This window comes from Fundulus heteroclitus, unplaced genomic scaffold (assembly GCF_011125445.2).
Source record: "Fundulus heteroclitus isolate FHET01 unplaced genomic scaffold, MU-UCD_Fhet_4.1 scaffold_48, whole genome shotgun sequence".
Taxonomy (NCBI): domain Eukaryota; kingdom Metazoa; phylum Chordata; class Actinopteri; order Cyprinodontiformes; family Fundulidae; genus Fundulus; species Fundulus heteroclitus.
The window spans coordinates 2,024,000-2,042,311 of NW_023396901.1; the positions used below are offsets into that span (position 1 = coordinate 2,024,000).

Consider the following 18,312-nt stretch of genomic DNA (forward strand, 5'->3'; position numbering starts at 1 on the left):
GCTGTTAAGCCTGTGTCATGACCCCCATTTTGTTCATATTGGTGTGCGTTTTGTCTTTTTTATTGTTTTTGCAGCAAAAGCTGTGAAGCTTGGAGGTCTCAAAGACAACAGCAGGGGGCAGTAAGCCTTCAGAACGGCGTTATGTTAACCAGACCTACAATCAGAGGTTTACATCCACTCATTGTGCTGTTCTGCCTTCAGGGTGGAATAACAAAATACTTATTTATTGAATTTATTAGTTGAATTTCAAGATGTTTTTTTTTTTTTTTTCTAATCCACAAATGTTCAAACTTCCACATGCTGGCTCAAAGGGCTGTGACAGAAGTATTTGCCCCCTATTTCTTCTCTTTTTGCTTTTGAGTCCGACTCAGTGGTGTATTTAGGCCATTTTAAGGGTGCTCAAGCATCCCTAAAAATAATGACTGATTCAGAGCAGGGGCGATTCTAGGATCTGACCTTTAGGGGTGCTCAGCCCCCAGTGTTGACTGTGATTCCTGGCATGAACAGACTTTCCATTTTTAGTCCAGATGTAAGATTCTTAGAGTTCACTCATTTTTTAGCTAAAGCTCGTCAAACAAGCTACAACATAGGCCCATCCAAAAGCAGCGATAAACAGACTGAAATGTTTTCACGCAATAAAACCTTGTGCATTTGTAAAACCTGCATGATGGCAATAGTTAGACTAGCTATATTGATCAAAGTGAGGAATAATGTCCCTGAAGACAAAAAAACCTAACTTAGCTTTCTTGAAATTTAATTTTCTCTGGCTTAACAGAGCAAAACATGGTAGCCCACAAAAACCTTTTGCTGCACAGTGTCAGCTGGCTGAAAAAAGGGCTGCTACTACTACACTTTCCTTATTGTCGTATTGCTTTGCTTACAAGAGAGACATATATATATATATATATATATATATATATATATATATATATATATATATATATATATATATATATATATATAATTTCAGATCAGAGATGACCTGATAATTTTAAAATTTGAATTTACTAAAAATAAATAACATTAAAATAAAAAGGAAAATGTCAATCTCACCATGCTCACCCGGGACAATTTACTGCCAGATCTGTAGAATCAAGAATCACTGAAATAGAGGCGGCCTGATAACGTGGCGTAGCCTGAAAGAGTTCAAAAAGCATCACATGAAGCCCCGATCTGTCCAACAGCATACAGTCTGTGTGAGGCAGCAAGATTGACATGTTTTTTTTTTTTTTTTGTTTTGTTTTTTTCGTCTTAAATGCAGTTAAGCTCGATGTCGCCATACAGGGCTCTTGCGCCAGTCTTGAAAGTCTTAAGTATGGAATTTTGAAACACTGTTTTCCAGACCTTGAAAAGTCTTGAATTTTGAGTGAAAGTCTTAATAAAGTATGGGAAAAAATGTATGGTAGAATTTTACAGTATGCTCAAAGGCATTGTGAAATGAGAAATAGGAAGGTAGGCTATAAAACTATAATTTTACTAACTGGTCACGTACTGTATTAGCCTAATGGAATCAAACACTTGTTTGATGTGAAATTCATGTACTTGTGATTTTCATGTTTTGAAACGTTTTCATCAGTAAAAGCATAATTTACTGTGAATAATGCATTTGTTCATTGAATACTAGCCTATAAAAATTAACATTTCTAATAAACAGTTTGTACAATCTCAACCAATGAAGTAGGCAGTAGGTACACAAGTATACAAGTACATAAAGTTAAGGTCTTGGGGAAAAAAATATCAGTTTTAAAAAAGTCTGGAATTTTAATTTGGAAAAAGAGCAAGCACCCTGCCCTATGATCCAGATAACCAACACATAGAGTGACGTGAGCGCACAAAAACACAACAGAATGGAGAACAAATGCAAAAAAGGGGGAAAGAGTCACCTTTGTGTTCTGTGTGGTCTGGATAACAGACCAAATTATCATGCAGCTGCCATATCCCAAAGCTGAAAATTAAAAAAAAAATGTCTTGAGCCCTCGAGCTAATTAAATGTCTAAATCATTTTATGTCTTTTATTTATTTATTTTTCCTGATTGAACAAGGCTGAATGATTCTCTCTTCCCATCCACAGAAAGCTAATTTGGTCTCGCCACCTGCTCAAGTGAGACGCCTCATATCCCAAATGTGGTTTTCTTTAAAAAATATATATATATATATATATCACACATGCCCAAACGTAGCAGATCCGTATCAAATTTCCTTGTGAACCCTCCCTCAGTGGTGAACTTTGAGTCGTGGGAATGTACGTGTCCTTGTAAAAGCTGCTACCTTCCCCTTCTGGCGGTTCTGCTTCATTCGCAGCATGTCTCAGCAAGGCGGCTCCCACTCAAACATACCTCAAGTGTGAACGCTACACCATTTTTTTATTTTTTTTTAAAGCTGCACGCTTTTAAAAAAAAAATGGACAGCCAAATGTCAAAAGCATGAGGCTGCGGATATGAGACAATGCTGGATATTCAGTGAATAGCTTCCTGTGTTCTGGCTGTCACCAGGGTTAATGCAGCATTTGACTGCACTCTGTAGTCGTTGCACCGCTGCATTGTTTGTCGCATTGAAGCTGAACAATATACGGCTAGATGCTGACTTTGTAGTTGATATAGAGGTTGTTTTTTTTAGTGATGCAAACATGTCACTGTTTCTGAATGCCCACGTCTCCCCAAGCGTCATTTAGACAAAAGCACACGAAGAAACCTGCTGAATATTCCTAGTAGTCCTCCTAGTAGTCCTCCCACCCCTCAGATAACCTCAGCAGTTATGCAGGATGAGGTCATCCTAAGGCAGATTTAATATGATTATAACGGCGGTGTGTCAATGGTGAAGCAGAACAAAAGCAAACCTGGAAAGAGTGCCTCAGAAAGGCATGACACACAGCGCCCTTCCCCTCCCAGCCGCACATAGTTTGATAGAGGGACGAGCGTTGCCATCGACAGAGGCGAGGCCAATGGCTTACGAGCCGGTGTTTCATTAACTCGTGTTTACAGCTCTGGTCTGCTGCAGCGTTGATCTGAAATCAGAGCAAACTTTCATAAACTTGTGGGAGAGAAGGTGGGACATGTTTCATCAGTCTTACCAGTCTGTCCAGTTTTTTTTTTCCTTCTTTCTCAACAGGCATCCGTGCCCGTCCTCCGATAAGCTTTCGTTTCTCATCAGTAACGCGACAAGAGCTGACAGCTCCAGAACAGTTATTTGCTACATAAGATTTATTTTTTAAAAATTTTTTTTTGCTAAAAAAACTGTGAGAACTTTCAGAGACTTACTGGATGTGCTTGAAAGGATGAGCATGTTTCTGTTCTTAGTCCTCCCCCCTTTGGGACTATATGTACTGATCTCGCAATATCTGCTCAAGAACCCCCACCGTCTCCACCGGAGGAAGAAGACGGCTTTCTACTGCACTCACATTTCACACCGAGGAGGTAAGAAGGTGGCGACTCTGGAGGGCTGCCAGTAAGAGAGAGAGAGAGAGAGCCTTGATCCAGCTGTGAGGTACAGAGATCACAGCTGCTTATCTGAGGAGGAGCGAGGGGAAGAAAATAGATTAAAATCCTAAAATGTTTGCTATTGGTAGATTTTCAAAACATGTTTTCTCATAATAGTAGGTTGAAACCATTGTGATCAGTTCACAGCTACTGAAAGTGTCTTTACAGCCATGGAACTTGTGCACAAATTACTAGTACATCTAAAAAAAAAATAGAATATAGTGGAAAAGTGCAATTAATGGCCCATTGTCCTGTTTTCCGATGAAATTAAATTTAGCATTTCTCTTTTACGTGTCATGTCTGGCAGTGTAGCATTCAGAATTGCTTCCTTAATGCCAAAGAGAGCCCAGCAGATTTACTTTGAACAAGTGCAGCGTTACTGATTTCGCCACAGTGCGCCGCTTGATACTCGTGCAAAAAAAGCGTTATTAAATATTATTTTGGGATTATTTCAAATTCAATGGACACAGAAACGGGTAAACGAGAGAGAAAGGAAGCGAGAGAGGTGAGGCAAAAACATTAAAGTGGAGTAAAACAGAGCAGAGGAAAAAAAGAGCACGATAACATCCTCTGAGTCTGCTTCTACACCTGCAGAAAGGGATATAAAAAGAACAGCAAAACCAACCAATAAGTATCACAGGTACAAACATCCATCACCTTTGATAACATCACTGAAAAATACAGCCAAAGCTAGGTTTATCTCTATAGAGGTGTTTGTGAGAGTGTGGCCCAGGATATTACCCAGCATCCACAGTGCAGAAGCCTCCAGGGGCTCCGCCAGCAGCCAGCTAGATGGCCCACTCCTCCTCTGAGCATCAAACTCCAGATGGCGGTCAGAGAATGATGGGTGTATTGTGGTTAAGTGGTCTGCACATTGGCCTGAGCTGAACCCATAGAAAATCTCTGAGTTATCATCAAGAGGAAGATGAGAGACACCAGACCCAAGAAGGCGGATGACCTGAAGGCAGCTATCAAAGCAATCTGGGCTTCCTGAACACCGACGCAACGCCACAGGCTGATCGCGTCTCTGTCACGGCGCATCTTTACAGTAATTCATGCAAGAGGAGGCCCAGCCAGGTATTGGGGGCATAGAAATTGACATGCTTTTCAGAAGCCTGGCATTTGTGCTCAAAACGTCATTTTTTAATTGGTCTATTCAATTAATTTTGTGTTTTCTTTACCTGTAAGCCAAAATTACCTGTAATCATCAAAATTACAAGAAGTAAAAGCCTGAGATATTTTACTCTGTGTAATGATTCCCTATAAAATATCCATTTTAGTTTTTGAAATGACTGGCAAAAAATATTGCACAATGTTAAATTCTTTTTAGATGTACTAGTTCTGTTTGCGCGTAACTTTGCAGTTTAGCCCAAGATTTACTTTGACTTTCGTAGTATGACCTGTGATCAAAGGCAGGAGCTGTTGTGGTTTAGCTATCTGAAAGGTGTGACCACAGATGAAGCAATGCTTATTTTTGTATTTACCAGGTATTTAAGGTCCGTAAATCAGAATTTTATTTAGTTCTATATCAGCTGTGCTGTAGCTCAGATTTGGTTCTGGCTTCTCTGATTGTTTTCAGGATCAGGCGAGAGGATAGAAAGCACCATGGAGGCATTCACACAGTGAGTATACTGCTACATTTATCAAGTTATAAAAGAAGACTGAACTCCACTGAAACAGGAAAAGGCACAGGTTCAAATACATGCATACACCCTCACTAAATCAAGGTTAAATGCCCGTAGTAAGTAAAAAAAAAAAAACTGCACACTGCAAAAATGGAATTAAAAGTAAAATATTCTTGAAATTAATGTATTTTTCCTTGATTTGAGCAGCTAAATATGACTATTTGCCAGTAAAATGAGTATTTTTACCCCTAAAATAAGATAATTAGATATTCTGCACTTGAAAGAAGATGATGATGAACTGTTCTTATTTTAAGTGCAGACATCTTATTCCATTGACAAATAGTATTAATTACATGCGCAAATCAAGGAAAATACACTAATTTCAAGAAAATTTAGCATACTTTTAGTTCCCTTTTTGCAGTGCAGACTTTTCTGTTACTGTCATCAAGCATCTGGCATAACTCACAGTCTCTCGCCACATCTTCCTTGTAATAATGAGACTTAACATAAAATCACACTTTGACAAACAATAGTGAGTGTTTTAAATTCACAAGGCCCATACAGTCAGCCAAAGGGCACCAACCTTCAAAACGCTACGACTGCTGATGTTACTTAAACTACCTGATATTTTTCCTTTTTTTTATATATACCATTCAGCAAACGACAAATTGGTATTATTTGGCCATAGAGTACATCACATTTATCATAGTGGGGTTGTATGCCTGCATCAAATCAGCTTTTCCTTTACCGTCTAGTAAGAGATACAGTTGGACAAAAACGACTGATAAGTATCCATGAGATGAACAAGAGGGCTCCAAATCTCAAAATACTACATGCAGAGCCAGCCCAAGGCATAAGCGAACTAGGCGCTGGCTTAGGGCCCCAAGGCCACTAGGGGGCTCCCAAGAGCAATCAAAAAAAGTTATTTTTTCCCATGTTTAAATGGTGATATATGATCAAAAATATCGTGCATAAACACAATTTCAACAGAGTGCTGCCTAGTTATTCTTACTGCCTCTGTAACTAAAGCTTTGTTGCACCGGTGCCTCCTGCCAATACAAAAAAAAAAAAAAGATAAATAAGTGTACGCCGGCTCCCGCCTCCAGACATGCGTATACACCGCACATCTAAAACACAGGTGGTTAGATGCCACAATTTCACAAAAAAGAACAAAGAAAAGAAAAAAGGAAGAAAGAGGAAGCGGAGTAAAAATGTCGAGATAAAGGATATGTTTCAATCTTGGCTTGCTTGGTAGGCTGATGTTTATAAAAGAGATTTGTGTAGCCAAGCTGGTAATGGCAAATTAGCTAGTTAAAAACGAGATAAATTTATGTCTTAAAAATAACAAACCATACTAACGTGTTTGTATTTGTGTAGCTTTATCTTTGACTCCATTGCTTCCCGGGGTTGGCCCCATATATTGACCCCAAAATCACATTTTGCTTAGGGCCCCATGGAGGCTTGGGGCGGCCCTGAATACATGATGGGGAAAAAAGCAGACGCAGTTCTCTACTCTCTGCAATCATCAGTGTTGGGCTGCTTGTTTGCATCAACACTGCATCTAATATCACGTAAGGTGAAGCGCTGCATATAAACCTGCTGGGGCTTTAGCTCCATCTCTGGCAGTCTTCTGCAGTGACGACCTCAGGGCCGGTATCAGGAGCATTAGAGTGGGACGTGTGGACCCGTGATTATCGGAGACTCTCCACCACCACACATTCTTACACCTTCTCATCCCGGCTTGAATCTCCTTCAGCCAACACCTCCTCTCCCTTCTTGAGACATTATGTTTCCCCCCCTGTTTTCTGTTTTCCTACACTGAACCACATCAATCCCCAAAAGAACCACTTTTATGTTCTTCCTGCCTGTTGATGGGCAGGGGCTCCCTCCTGCTGTCTACACATGGTGGAACGGAGTGAAGGATTGCTGCAAAGTCAATGACTCTGTCCAATTAGCTGATTTAAAAAAAAAAAAAAATCATTTTGTCTACAGCCATTATAAACTAAATTTGACTACATTTTATTACAATTAGGATCAAATAGAAATGCATCTGTCTACACGGTTAGATTGTACTTGACTCATCTGATTATATATATTTCTGTGATTGGATCTATTTGTCTTGTAAAGTGTGGCCTTGAGGAGACTATTGTAGCGATTTGGCACTACGAAAATAAGTCAAATTGTATTTGATATTTTTATTTTTCAGCTGATGTTTTTGCAGCCGTAAAGGTTTTTATACAGTATTTAAGGCTTAAAACATTGAATTTTCTATTCTGGTGGTTAAGCGTCTGTAAATGAGTCAGGAATAGTCTACAGTTTTTAGTTTTGGGTATAACTTGTCTGTTAATTTTTAGGGTTGTGTTTGCTGACTACATATTGTGTGAAAATGACTTATCTATGACCATTGCCAACTGATGCTGCACTAATTGTGTTTCAAGTTTTAAAATCTGACTTCTGGATGGACAAAGGCTTGTTAGTGATATAGAAAAAGTTTTATTACGATGTTAATGCTGATAATGAGTGTGTCTAAACTTCTGTTCGTCCCTATAAGTACCAATCTGGTCATGGTCTCCCCTGAATAATAATCATCTTTATTGGCTGGATTACGCACAATTAAGGAATCTGATTTTGGTTACAGAGCTCACAATAAGCAGACATTGGGTATAAACATATAAACAGTATCTTTTCAGAAAAAAGGAGCTTGTAGATCGAATATATACTCATTTTGTTTCACAGTAGTGCAGCTGACTAGTCGGGCTGTGACGTGTTCACTGTGATCATCAGGGAGACAGCCTGGGGGAAGAAACTGTCTCCGCGGCGGCTGCTTATTTGCAAATAGTGCTCTGCAGCCCCGACCTGAGGATAAAAGTCCACAGTTTGTGTGCAGGATGTGTGGGGTCTGCAGAGACATTAGCGGCTCTGACCCTCAACCTGTACAAGTCAAGCGTAGGTCAGCCCTGATGGGCCTCGACTAATTATTTGTTCCAGGCTTTCTGGCAGAAGGGGCAAATTGTGGTGTGTAGACTTTAGGCAGGGTTAGGCCTCAGATCAGACCCGACTTTGCAGCAAACAGCTGACTCGTGCCTCCTCACAGGGCCTTTTCTTTTTTGTTATCAGTGCAGTAGAAGAGGGCACAGAGATGCTGGAGATGGACTGTCACTTGACACAGGATGGACACGTTGTGGTTTCTCACGACGAAAACCTGCTCAGGCAGACGGGCCGCGACGTCACCATCTCCTCACTCAATCTGGAGGTAAGACAGGGCAAGGCACCGCTTCTCTCTATTTACAACGGCAACCTAAACACTAGTGTTAGAATGCTTTACAGCAGGGGTGTCCAAAGTGTTGCCCCTGTATTGACTTTGTGCGGCCCTCCAACTAAATTTCAAGAAGGATTTGGCCCATCAGCGCTGGTGGCTTTTTGCAGATGGAAACTTTTTATTCTTAATTAGGGTAGATTTATTACTGACAAGTTAAAATCTTACAATTGAATGTTTAATTGAATGTTCGGCACAACACATAACATTTGTCTTTTAGTGAGCACACTGTTTACATTTGCTTTAATTTCATAGTAAAAAGGCCGACTTTTACTCAAACGCAGACTTTGGCCCATTAAAATCTGACTGGAATTCATTTAATAAAATATGCTAAATACAGCTTCATATATTTTCTTAAAACGTTCATATTTTGTTTGGCAGGGTCAGTATTGTTGGTTATGTTATTTATTTTCATTCATTTTTTGGCCCTCAAGCGTTTTCGATTTAACAGTTTTGGCCCAAAAGATGAAAAGTTTGGACACCGCTGCTTTACGGCGAGTATTTGGATGCATGGAAAACGCAGGAGTTCACCATAAAACACGTATGACGTAGAGAGATGAGCGTGATTGTGTTATTCGTGTTTCACATCAATCAGCTTTGTAAAAATACTGATTTTCACTTTGAAAAAACGTTCTGATTCTCCTCACTGACTAAACTAAAGAAGTCGCTTAAGTTGACGTAAACTAGACTCTGCAAGCATTTTGAAAACCCACACTTCACAGTTAGTTTTTCAGGCTTTATGGAGGGTTTTCATGGTTGCTCTTTGGACTTTCCTGCTGTTTCACCTCATTCTACGCTGTACAAGGCCATGAAAGAACGCTGTGCAAAGAACAGATGGGTGAAATAGACCTAATTCCTCATCAAAATATCATTGCAATGACAATAAAAATGATCTTTCTGGGTATAAATCTATCAATACTTACAGTCAGAGCCTCATATACACAAAAAACCCCGAAATATTATCAAGCTGAGTACTTTGCTGCAAACAGTACACAATAATTGCATCCAATCATAGTTTGATTTGTAATTCCAGCCATTATTAAACCTCTAAGGCAATAAATAGTGAAACAAATCATTTAAAAAAGGAGCGACACATACTAGTTCCAGTTTATTGCTATTGTCACTGGATGAAAACTTCTTATCGCCAAATTATGGTTTATAAAAGCAAAATAAAAGCATAAATAAACAATGATATTTGCCTGTTACCCCCATAGCACCACTGCCAGTAATAACACCCCACATCATGATGCTGCCACCACCTTGCTTAGCAGATTGTGAAGTCCTCATGGGTTTGAAAGTCTCACACTGACATCATTTCTTTAAAAAATATATTAAAAAAATTTAAAAAATTGGGGGTCGAAAGTAGAAGCTACAGGAATGAAGGGAAAACATAAGCGTCAGACGAACATTGAAACTCTTTTAGAATGCCAGCGAGCCGTCCTACTTCAGCCGATCATCACATGTTCTAAGCTAATTGCTCCTTGTAAATCACCTCAGTAGTGCCAAGAACCGTTTATGTGTGAAGCTGAGTTATCTTTGGTGTTATGGTAAGATTCAGAAATAAGAACAAGTTAAAAGGGATTCAGATTAAAGAACGAACATTTGAAAAGTCTCAGGTTCAGGACTGCAAATGAGTGAAAAAAGCAGCCAAAGTCCAAGGAAACGCCTGAGAAAATACTGATCAAGTTAACTTTAAAAGACGGCATAAAGGTCTGGCTATAAAGAGATGAGTGATGACCTGACAGTTGTGCAGGGTAGAATCTGAAAGAGCCCGTTGTCGGACTTTATTTAAGGTCTCAGGGTAATCACTTGGTGAATTTCATAAATGCATCTCTGAGCTAGAAAATCTTAAAGCTCAAAAAGCAAAAAAAAAAAAAAAAAAAAACGCCCAGGTGAACTTGCACTCTTTGTATTTTTTTTTTTGTCTTGAGAAATTGAGCTTGTGTCTGAGTGTTTGCTCAAGTGCTGGATCACATTCAGGTAAATGTTTACATCCTGGTATGTCGCAAGCACTAACAGAGCTGGAAGGCAACTGAGCCTGCAACCAATATCTCCACATATGTGACAACATTCTAGCATAATGAACATTAATATTCCTGCTATTAAAACCCAAGATATTTTTTTATTGTTTCAGGATCTGCCTCTGTATGAGGAGACACTGGAGGTGACGTTCTACGCAGGCCAGTTCCTTCTCTTTTATTCTTGACGATCAATCATTAATGAAAGTATTTTTAGCCAAGGAATTGGTCACATGGTGTTTGTTTGCTTAAGACCCGCTGACTCTTCACGCCCTCCCCACCTTCCAGGCCACTACAGCACCGGCACGGATAGGAAGATTGCTCTTCTGGAGGATGTGTTCAGGAAGTTCCCTCAGATCCCCATCAGCATCGAGATCAAGGAGAACAACCGGCAGCTGATGCAAGAGGTACAGAACCTCCAGAACAAGATGGCGGACGTATAAACAGCCTCATCTTGCCTACATTTCCCCAAATATGCAGGACAAAATCAGTAATGAACGGCGGGAATATTGATTGTAGCAATTTTTTCCACTTGCATAGGTTTTACCGTATTTTTCGGACTATAAGGCACACTTAAAATCCTTCATTTTTCTTAAAAACGTATGGTGCGTCTTGTAATCCGGTGCGCCTTATTGGTCCGGAAAATACGGTAATGTTTACGTTGGGATTTAATGATCGGCAAAAAATGTTGGGTGGTTAATTGACTTTGGGAACGGGGATTACACAAGTCTTTATTATTATTTCTGTACATATAAAAGTATGCATACAGAAGAGGTAAGGTGACTTCTAAAGGTAATTGTTTGAGCTAGATTTTATTCAGGGGTATCCGACACTGAGCTATATAATACACTGGAGTGCTGATTTTGCCGAAAAACTGAAGCCACTGGCCGCCATCTTGCTACTCCCTACTCTCACAGAACCCCATAGGATTTGGTTGCAATAACAAGCAGTTTTCTGGCTGAGTGAAAACGTTTCATAGGTAATTCTACAGTCAGTGAATGTACTAACACTATCAACTACTAGGAAATTAGGTGCTGAAATATTTTACATGTTATTCATATTAAATATATATATATGTATATATAAGTATGCGTATATGTATATATGTATATAGATGTATACATATATGTAAATATATGTTTTTGTATATTGTTATTTATATATTTATAAATGTTATATATATGTATTTAAATAAATAAAATGCAAAATATTTCAGCACATGACTTTCTCAGTACTTGATAGTTTTAGAACATAACATAAAAGTATATGGCATTTGACATTTTAAAAGTGTTAAGCCCCCCCTGAACATTAGAAAATCCTCGTTATTCGATGCTGTCGCGCACATATTCCCTAGTTACTGGGGGAAAATAGGGAGTACCAATATGGCGGCTGGTGGCTTCAAAGCGACTCGTTCTAACAGACGGTGATTAGCACTCCAGTGTAGAATAAAGGGGATGTTGATTTTAAAAATGTAATTCTACGTATGATTTTTTCCCCCTACATCAGATGTTTCATCATGATCTGTCTCTAATGACTGTAAGAAAAGCATTTCCCACAGCATGATCACCCGCCGTGTTTCCTTTCGCTTCACAACAACTAGTTACTTTTTGTTTTTCTCTCCCATGCAACAGATAAATATGTGACAAAGTGCAGAATTTCAGTCTGGAACTTGGTTGCGTTTAGTTAATTTAGGTCCTATGCTGACGTTCAGGGTAGCAATGTGGCTTTATGTCCTGTCTGGACGGAGGCTGCGCAGCGTGGAAAGTCTGTGCTTTTTGGTCACGCTTACAGATCCACAGACGGCCAAATGTCCCTTGTGTGCCCGCAGGTGTCAGACATGGTCAGACGCTACAACAGGGAGGCCATCACCGTGTGGGCCTCCGTGGACTCCACCATCCTGACCAAGTGCCGCAGTATCGTACGTTGAGCAGCTGGGGGAGACAGAGTTGCATTCATGGCGCGATAAAGAAAGACCTTCAGCACCATTTCACCTGCTGTAAAAGCGGCTTTGCTGCAGTGATGGTGGAAACTCAAATGTTAAATGCTTCTGTGACGTTTTAGCGTGTGCTTTCTTTCTTTTTTTTCCCCCTGCTGTCTGTCGTTCTCCATCTGTTAAAACCCCCTGTCTGTGTTTCCATGCAGAACAGCGCTATGCCCTACAGCTTCTCAATGCAGCGCGGCCTCCTGCTCCTGCTCCTCTTCTACACTGGCCTGCTGCCCTTTGTCCCCCTGGGTGAGAGCCTGCTGCAGTTCTACCTGCCGCGCATCATCAACAGGTTTGTTTGCAGAGCCGGTTTACCCTGTAAAATACCTTGTTCTGGTTAGAAAGTCTAAGCTCTGTGCTCAAGGTGCTGACACCTTATTATGATCTCTGCCCCTGTGGAGCATTTTATTTAATTTTTTTACTCGTTTTTCACTTTATGTTTAATATATGGTGTTACCTTACAGACCTGTCTTTTGTCTTCTTTCTTGTTGTGCACTGATAGGACCTACATCCCTAAGGAGAACATCTTAAAGAAAAGACTGGTCGTTTCTTTAATAGACATGTAAGTGACATTTTTGAGAATCTACTGTGTAATATAAAAATAAAAAAAAACTGTCAATGGCCCGACTGGAAATATGGAATAACACCTTTCGCAAGCTCAAAGTTAGTTGTGTGAAAATTAAGGTGGAAACCCTGGCAAATATGTGTATAAAGCTTTAAATAGAAAAATCCAGTTTAGTATCATAATTACACACAGAGAAAAAAATGCTGGATTGATCCAATCTTTAATTTAAGAACGTTTCTAATGAAAAGGGGGGGTCCCAAGTTGAGAAATATTTTTTTTATTTCTCAACTTACAATTTCTTTAAAATAAGTGTAACTGAAGCATTTTTATTCACACGTAGTACACAGTGTGTTTACGTATCCATTTTCCAAAATGGTAAATACAATAAATGATGCCAGTTAAGTAAGTAAGGCAGATACTGTATGCGCTGAGCTTTAAAATGTTAGAAACAGCTACAAGAAATTAGCAACCACGCTAAGGTTAGGCTTAGAGGGAAAGCAGTGGAAATGATTTTCTGCCCTACCAACCCCAGCGCAGACATGTGCAGTATGCCGAGCTCAACTTGGACAATAACAGGAAGCATGTGCTCTGGTCAGATGAGATCAAGCTTGAGATCTTAGGCAACAGCATTCCAGGTGAGTCTGGGGCGAAACAAACGATGAACATACAGTATGTTAAACAGAAAATGGCCAAAAACTGATTATTTTTTATTTATTTTTTTAGCATGATAATGCAAAAATGAAACCAAAGCGGCCGAATGAACACAGAAATGGTTCCCAAGAAATAAAGTTAACTTCTTGCATGGCTTTGTCGCTTCTAAGTCCTATAGGGAAACTTTGGGGAGAGCTGAAGCAAGGAGTCTGATTGATCCAGAGTGATTGTGCAAAGATGGTCAAAGATCCTGTCTCTATTTGCTCCACTCATGTGAAATGTTAAAGGAGAATAAGAAGTTTTTTTTACTGTTTGAAAGAGCGGCACTGATTGCACTTTTTCTTATTGTGTGATTCTTCTTCTTCTTCTCCTGGATAAAGTACTTAAACTAAAGGTTGACTTTTTCCTCCTCTTCTTCTTTTGATGATGCTACTGCAATAAAAAAAGTCAATTTATTGTAATACTTTTATTTTAAGGCGTTTTGTACATTTTACCTGGGGACTGTACATTCAATGTGCACGTTTATGGATTAAGATGCAAAAAATTTGAGCATTCTTTATCTTTGACAAAGAAAGTGATTTAACAAGAGCTAAACACCCAAACTTAACCTTATTTCCCGCATTAATAAAAAATAAATCAACAAGAATGTGTATGTCTGAGGGAAAACTTGGGACACCCTAACTCCTAATAGGCAGACTTCCCTCCTCTGGCTGAAATAACTTCAGTTAGACTCCTCTTGTCCCCGTACCAGTGTCAAAACATCCCTAAACATCCCCCTGACACTTCCTCCTCATTAACCAATCATATGCATTTCCTGGAATGCTGTATTAGGTTTACATCAAACATATATTCTGTTTTGGTGTCTAAACAATTCAGTTTTACACTGACCTGCTTTGACAACATTATAGCAGAGGTCCTGGTCTACGTACTTTCTCAGCAAACTTCAGTCTGGTCTTTATGAGAGCAAAGGTTTCCCGACGTGCTCGCTGTCCATGAAAGTTAATCAGTCTGTTTCTGATGTTTAGAGCCACATCAACAAGAGCGAGAGCTTTCTCAGGCTCAAACAGAGCAACTATCACTCAAAATGCTGGGGAACCACCAGACGTGATACATACATGTGTAACATTAACCCTTTCAAGTGGGAATTAGGGGTGTCCTAATGATTTTCCTCAACGAAAACTATTTTATAAATACGTTTTACAAACAATGGTATTTGTTTGTTTTTTATTTCATTCAATTGTTTGATATTACTTGAATTTCTCAATTGTTAAAATGAATATTAAGTATACATACGTTAAAACATGGCAGAGAAACACACAAGCTGTCCTAGTTTTTTTTTGTTTTTTTTTACCCGTTTAATTCCTGAATGTGTTTCTCTTTTGAATGTTTTCAGGATAACGATGAGAAGAAGCCTTTTTAAACACCTCGCCGCCCGTGGAATACAGGTACCGCTTTACGGTTTGTCAACGTACGGTTGTGCAGCTTGGACGTGTGTTTTTGGATGACAAAATATGAACCCGTGTGACGCGCCTCAGTGTTTCCTGAGCGATTACTCTTTTCTAGCGCTCGTCCGACTATTTACAGACAAGCGGCAGGAACCTGCCTTCTTCAAACTTCCTTCATTGGACCAGCTTGGACCAAAATTGATTTGATAATAATATACTTCCACTCTATACACCATACGTGACCGAGATGTATATGAGAGTATAATAATGTGTGATCAGCTATTCATCCACACTGTTTGTCTCAATGGTCTGTCTGTCTGCCACTGCAGGTGCATTTATTTGTTTGCAACAGAGAGGAGGACATTCAGGCGGCGTTTGAACTGGGGGCCACAGGAGTCATGACTGACTATCCAGCTCTGCTCTCCAACTACATGCGCGCCTACAGGAGACAGGACTGAGCCCGGCAGCGTCCCGGCAGCACCAGAAAAGAACCGCGGGAGCACCTAAGGACTTCAAAACAGACGTTACCAGACGGGCAGAGGGAGGGATCCTTACTAGTGCAGCCCTGACAGGATTAGCAGAAAGTTGTGTCGCTGAAGAGCGAGCAGATACATAGAATGAAAGGTTTCAATCGGGCCGTTCATCACGCAGAACCCTCAATCACTGCTGACACTGTGATCACATCTACTGTATGGAAATAGTCGGGTCAGTATGGAGAGAGACGGTTATTGAGTGAATGTTTCACCAGCAGCGGCCTGTCACCTGACCAGCCGCGATAAGACCCAGAACAAACACGGCTTTGTTTTGACTGGTTATTTTCTGACACTATTGATTGGTTTAAGTGCGTCTTTTGTGTTGTTAGAAATAAGAAGGCAGACGGAATGCCTGAGAAAGGTGGTTATAGGTACATTTTAGCAGCGCTTTAATCTGCCTTGCTAAAGTTCTTATCCTTTGAACCGCTTCACATTTATTCACATTAGAACCACTAACTTCAGTCGGTTTATTGGAGTTTTATCTTGTCTGTTTCACTACTGGATTTGTGTAGTTTTATTGTTTTACCATTCTTAAAAGCTAAAAGTAGCCATTTGGAAAATTACTCAAGTAAAGAAAACTTGAGATCTGATTTAATTTGTACAAAATGATGTAATCAGACCAATAGAAATAAAACATTATGTGCAAATTCTGCTTTTTTTTTAAAGAATGAAATGAAAAGGGGTAAGAATAAACAAAATGATCACAGTAAATTTAGGAAAAAAGAAACTTTTGTAAATAATATTTCCCCCAACAAAAAGCCTAAAAAAAAAAAAAAAAAAATTCAGCAGGTAACACGTTACACCAGTGCAAAGTACTTCAAGTGACAAAATACACCATTTACCGACATTCACTTGAGAGCCAAAGGGCTCAGCAAAAAGAAAATAACTTCAGAACAATGAAGCAAGTGTACCAACAAGAAGTCTCATTTTAGCACAAACTGTCTGATGCATTTTTGAATAAAACGTTCTTGTTCTTTATTCAGAAAAGTTACCGGAGGCGGTAGAGTAGCTGCAAATAACTCTCAAACAAGAGTAGACCTGCTTCAAAGTAATATTACTACAGGGAAAGTAAAACTACGTAGAGAGATACGTGTTTTTCTGAGCAAAGATGCCCACGTCTGTATAAGCCTGCCTTGAACTTCTCCACTATTTTCTGCCTGACCTGTCTGCTGTGTTACTGGGTCTTCATGCTGTCATTTGTTCTGTTCCCTAATAAAACTCTGCAGCCTTCACAGAACAGCTGGATTGCTTCTGAGATTAAGTTACACACAGGTAGACAATATTCACTAATTAGCTGACTGTTTTAAGCAATTGATTGCAGTGGATTTTATTTAGCAGTATCACATACGGGCCAAATTAGAATCCACGCCGCACTTTGTTTCCTTTTCCTTCACAACTACTTTGTGTCATTCTATCACATTAATTCCTTGTACAAAACCCCCCCTGCTAAAGTCAGTGGTTGTGATTGGAAAAAATAAGTTAAACCGTGTAAGGGCGTAAATACTTTTGCATTGAACTGGAAATGCACCGCCACACACATGCAGGGTACTGTTGTTATGATGCTGTACATGTGGATTTGATCCATTTATTCTACCTAATAGTTAACGTGTGCAATGACTCTCATCTGCGTCCCTGTTTTTCCCTGGCAGCCGGGGCCAAAGTCCGGCCACACTGCAGCGATGATAATCAATCAGCCTGCGGGCGAAACAACGGCTGGATTTGTCTGAACTGTCTGCTGAGTAGTGTGACAACAGAGTTAAAACGACATAAAGCAAATCTAGCTCTTCGTTACATTAGTTCCAAAGAGAAAAGATTTGAATCCGTGAATGTGTCTATGAAATGTCATTTGATGTATTTCTAGGAATAAGGCTGGGTTTTTTTTTCTGTTAATGTTCTTCGTAGCCATCTCTGTTTGTCATGTCACATGTCCAGGTTTTCAACTGGTGGTCAGCAGAACAACAGAAACTACATGACGTGCTGAAACCTGGTGTTTGACTCTATAAGTTCATCAATAATAGACAATCATTTATTTAGCTCAGATTTGAGAGTAAAATAACCCTAAAGCTCGCAAAGGAAGGATGTTATAACTGACAATCTATAAAAGGTAAACTTCTTGGTAGATTTTGGGAAGAACTTTTCAAATGGGTTTGAAAGCGGTCACAAAAACCAAAATAAACCGCCTCGATTTCTTCTTTTTAGGCAATATCGTGTCTTTCAATAGTCAAAACTGGCAAGCAGCGAAGAGAGCTAGCTATGCTCTGTTCATGCCAAATTGTTGAGATTGTTCAAATTAATATGGAGATCTAGTTTAAAGCTGCCTTTAAATTTTTTTCTTGTCTCTTCAATTTGTTGTCAGAAAACTGAATTTCTAAGTTTGACGTTAAAGAAATCCTCCTGAGGAGGAAATTTCCGAAGCCACATCAGCCACCAAAATAGAAAATGGCTAACAACGTTTCCAGGAAGCTGGTACTTTGTAAAGTCCGCTGCACACATACAACTGTCTGTAGCATAACACACCATTACAAATGCTGGAATGAATAAAGCACTAAGAAATTAATTGTCAGTTTGTATTGATGGTTGGGCCATTCTTGTCGCATATCCAACTAGTAACTTAAAAAAAATCAGCTTCTGAACACAAAGACCATAAACCATAGTTAGAAGTTGGAAAAGTGGTGGGATTTAATTGTTTCACCGCTACT

At 39.5% G+C, this 18,312-nt stretch overlaps 1 protein-coding gene across 3 annotated transcripts; it reads left to right on the plus strand.

Annotated features, from left to right (window-relative positions):
* Positions 1-2,805: 2,805 nt before the first annotated feature.
* gdpd3a (glycerophosphodiester phosphodiesterase domain containing 3a) lies at positions 2,806-16,235 on the plus strand. Of its 3 annotated transcripts, XM_036132205.1 has the most exons (11): positions 2,815-3,045; positions 3,347-3,413; positions 5,056-5,098; positions 8,219-8,354; positions 10,552-10,597; positions 10,724-10,842; positions 12,264-12,353; positions 12,578-12,711; positions 12,922-12,981; positions 15,029-15,080; positions 15,410-16,235. In XM_036132205.1, the coding sequence occupies exons 3-11, from the start codon at positions 5,082-5,084 to the stop codon at positions 15,536-15,538; spliced, it is 783 nt and encodes a 260-aa protein (XP_035988098.1). In that variant the 5' UTR covers positions 2,815-3,045; positions 3,347-3,413; positions 5,056-5,081; the 3' UTR covers positions 15,539-16,235. The 3 variants fall into 3 exon arrangements, with proteins under 3 accessions (XP_035988097.1, XP_035988094.1, XP_035988098.1); XM_036132201.1 differs by having other exon boundaries at positions 2,811-3,413; XM_036132204.1 differs by lacking the exon at positions 12,264-12,353 and having other exon boundaries at positions 2,806-3,413.
* Positions 16,236-18,312: the final 2,077 nt, after the last annotated feature.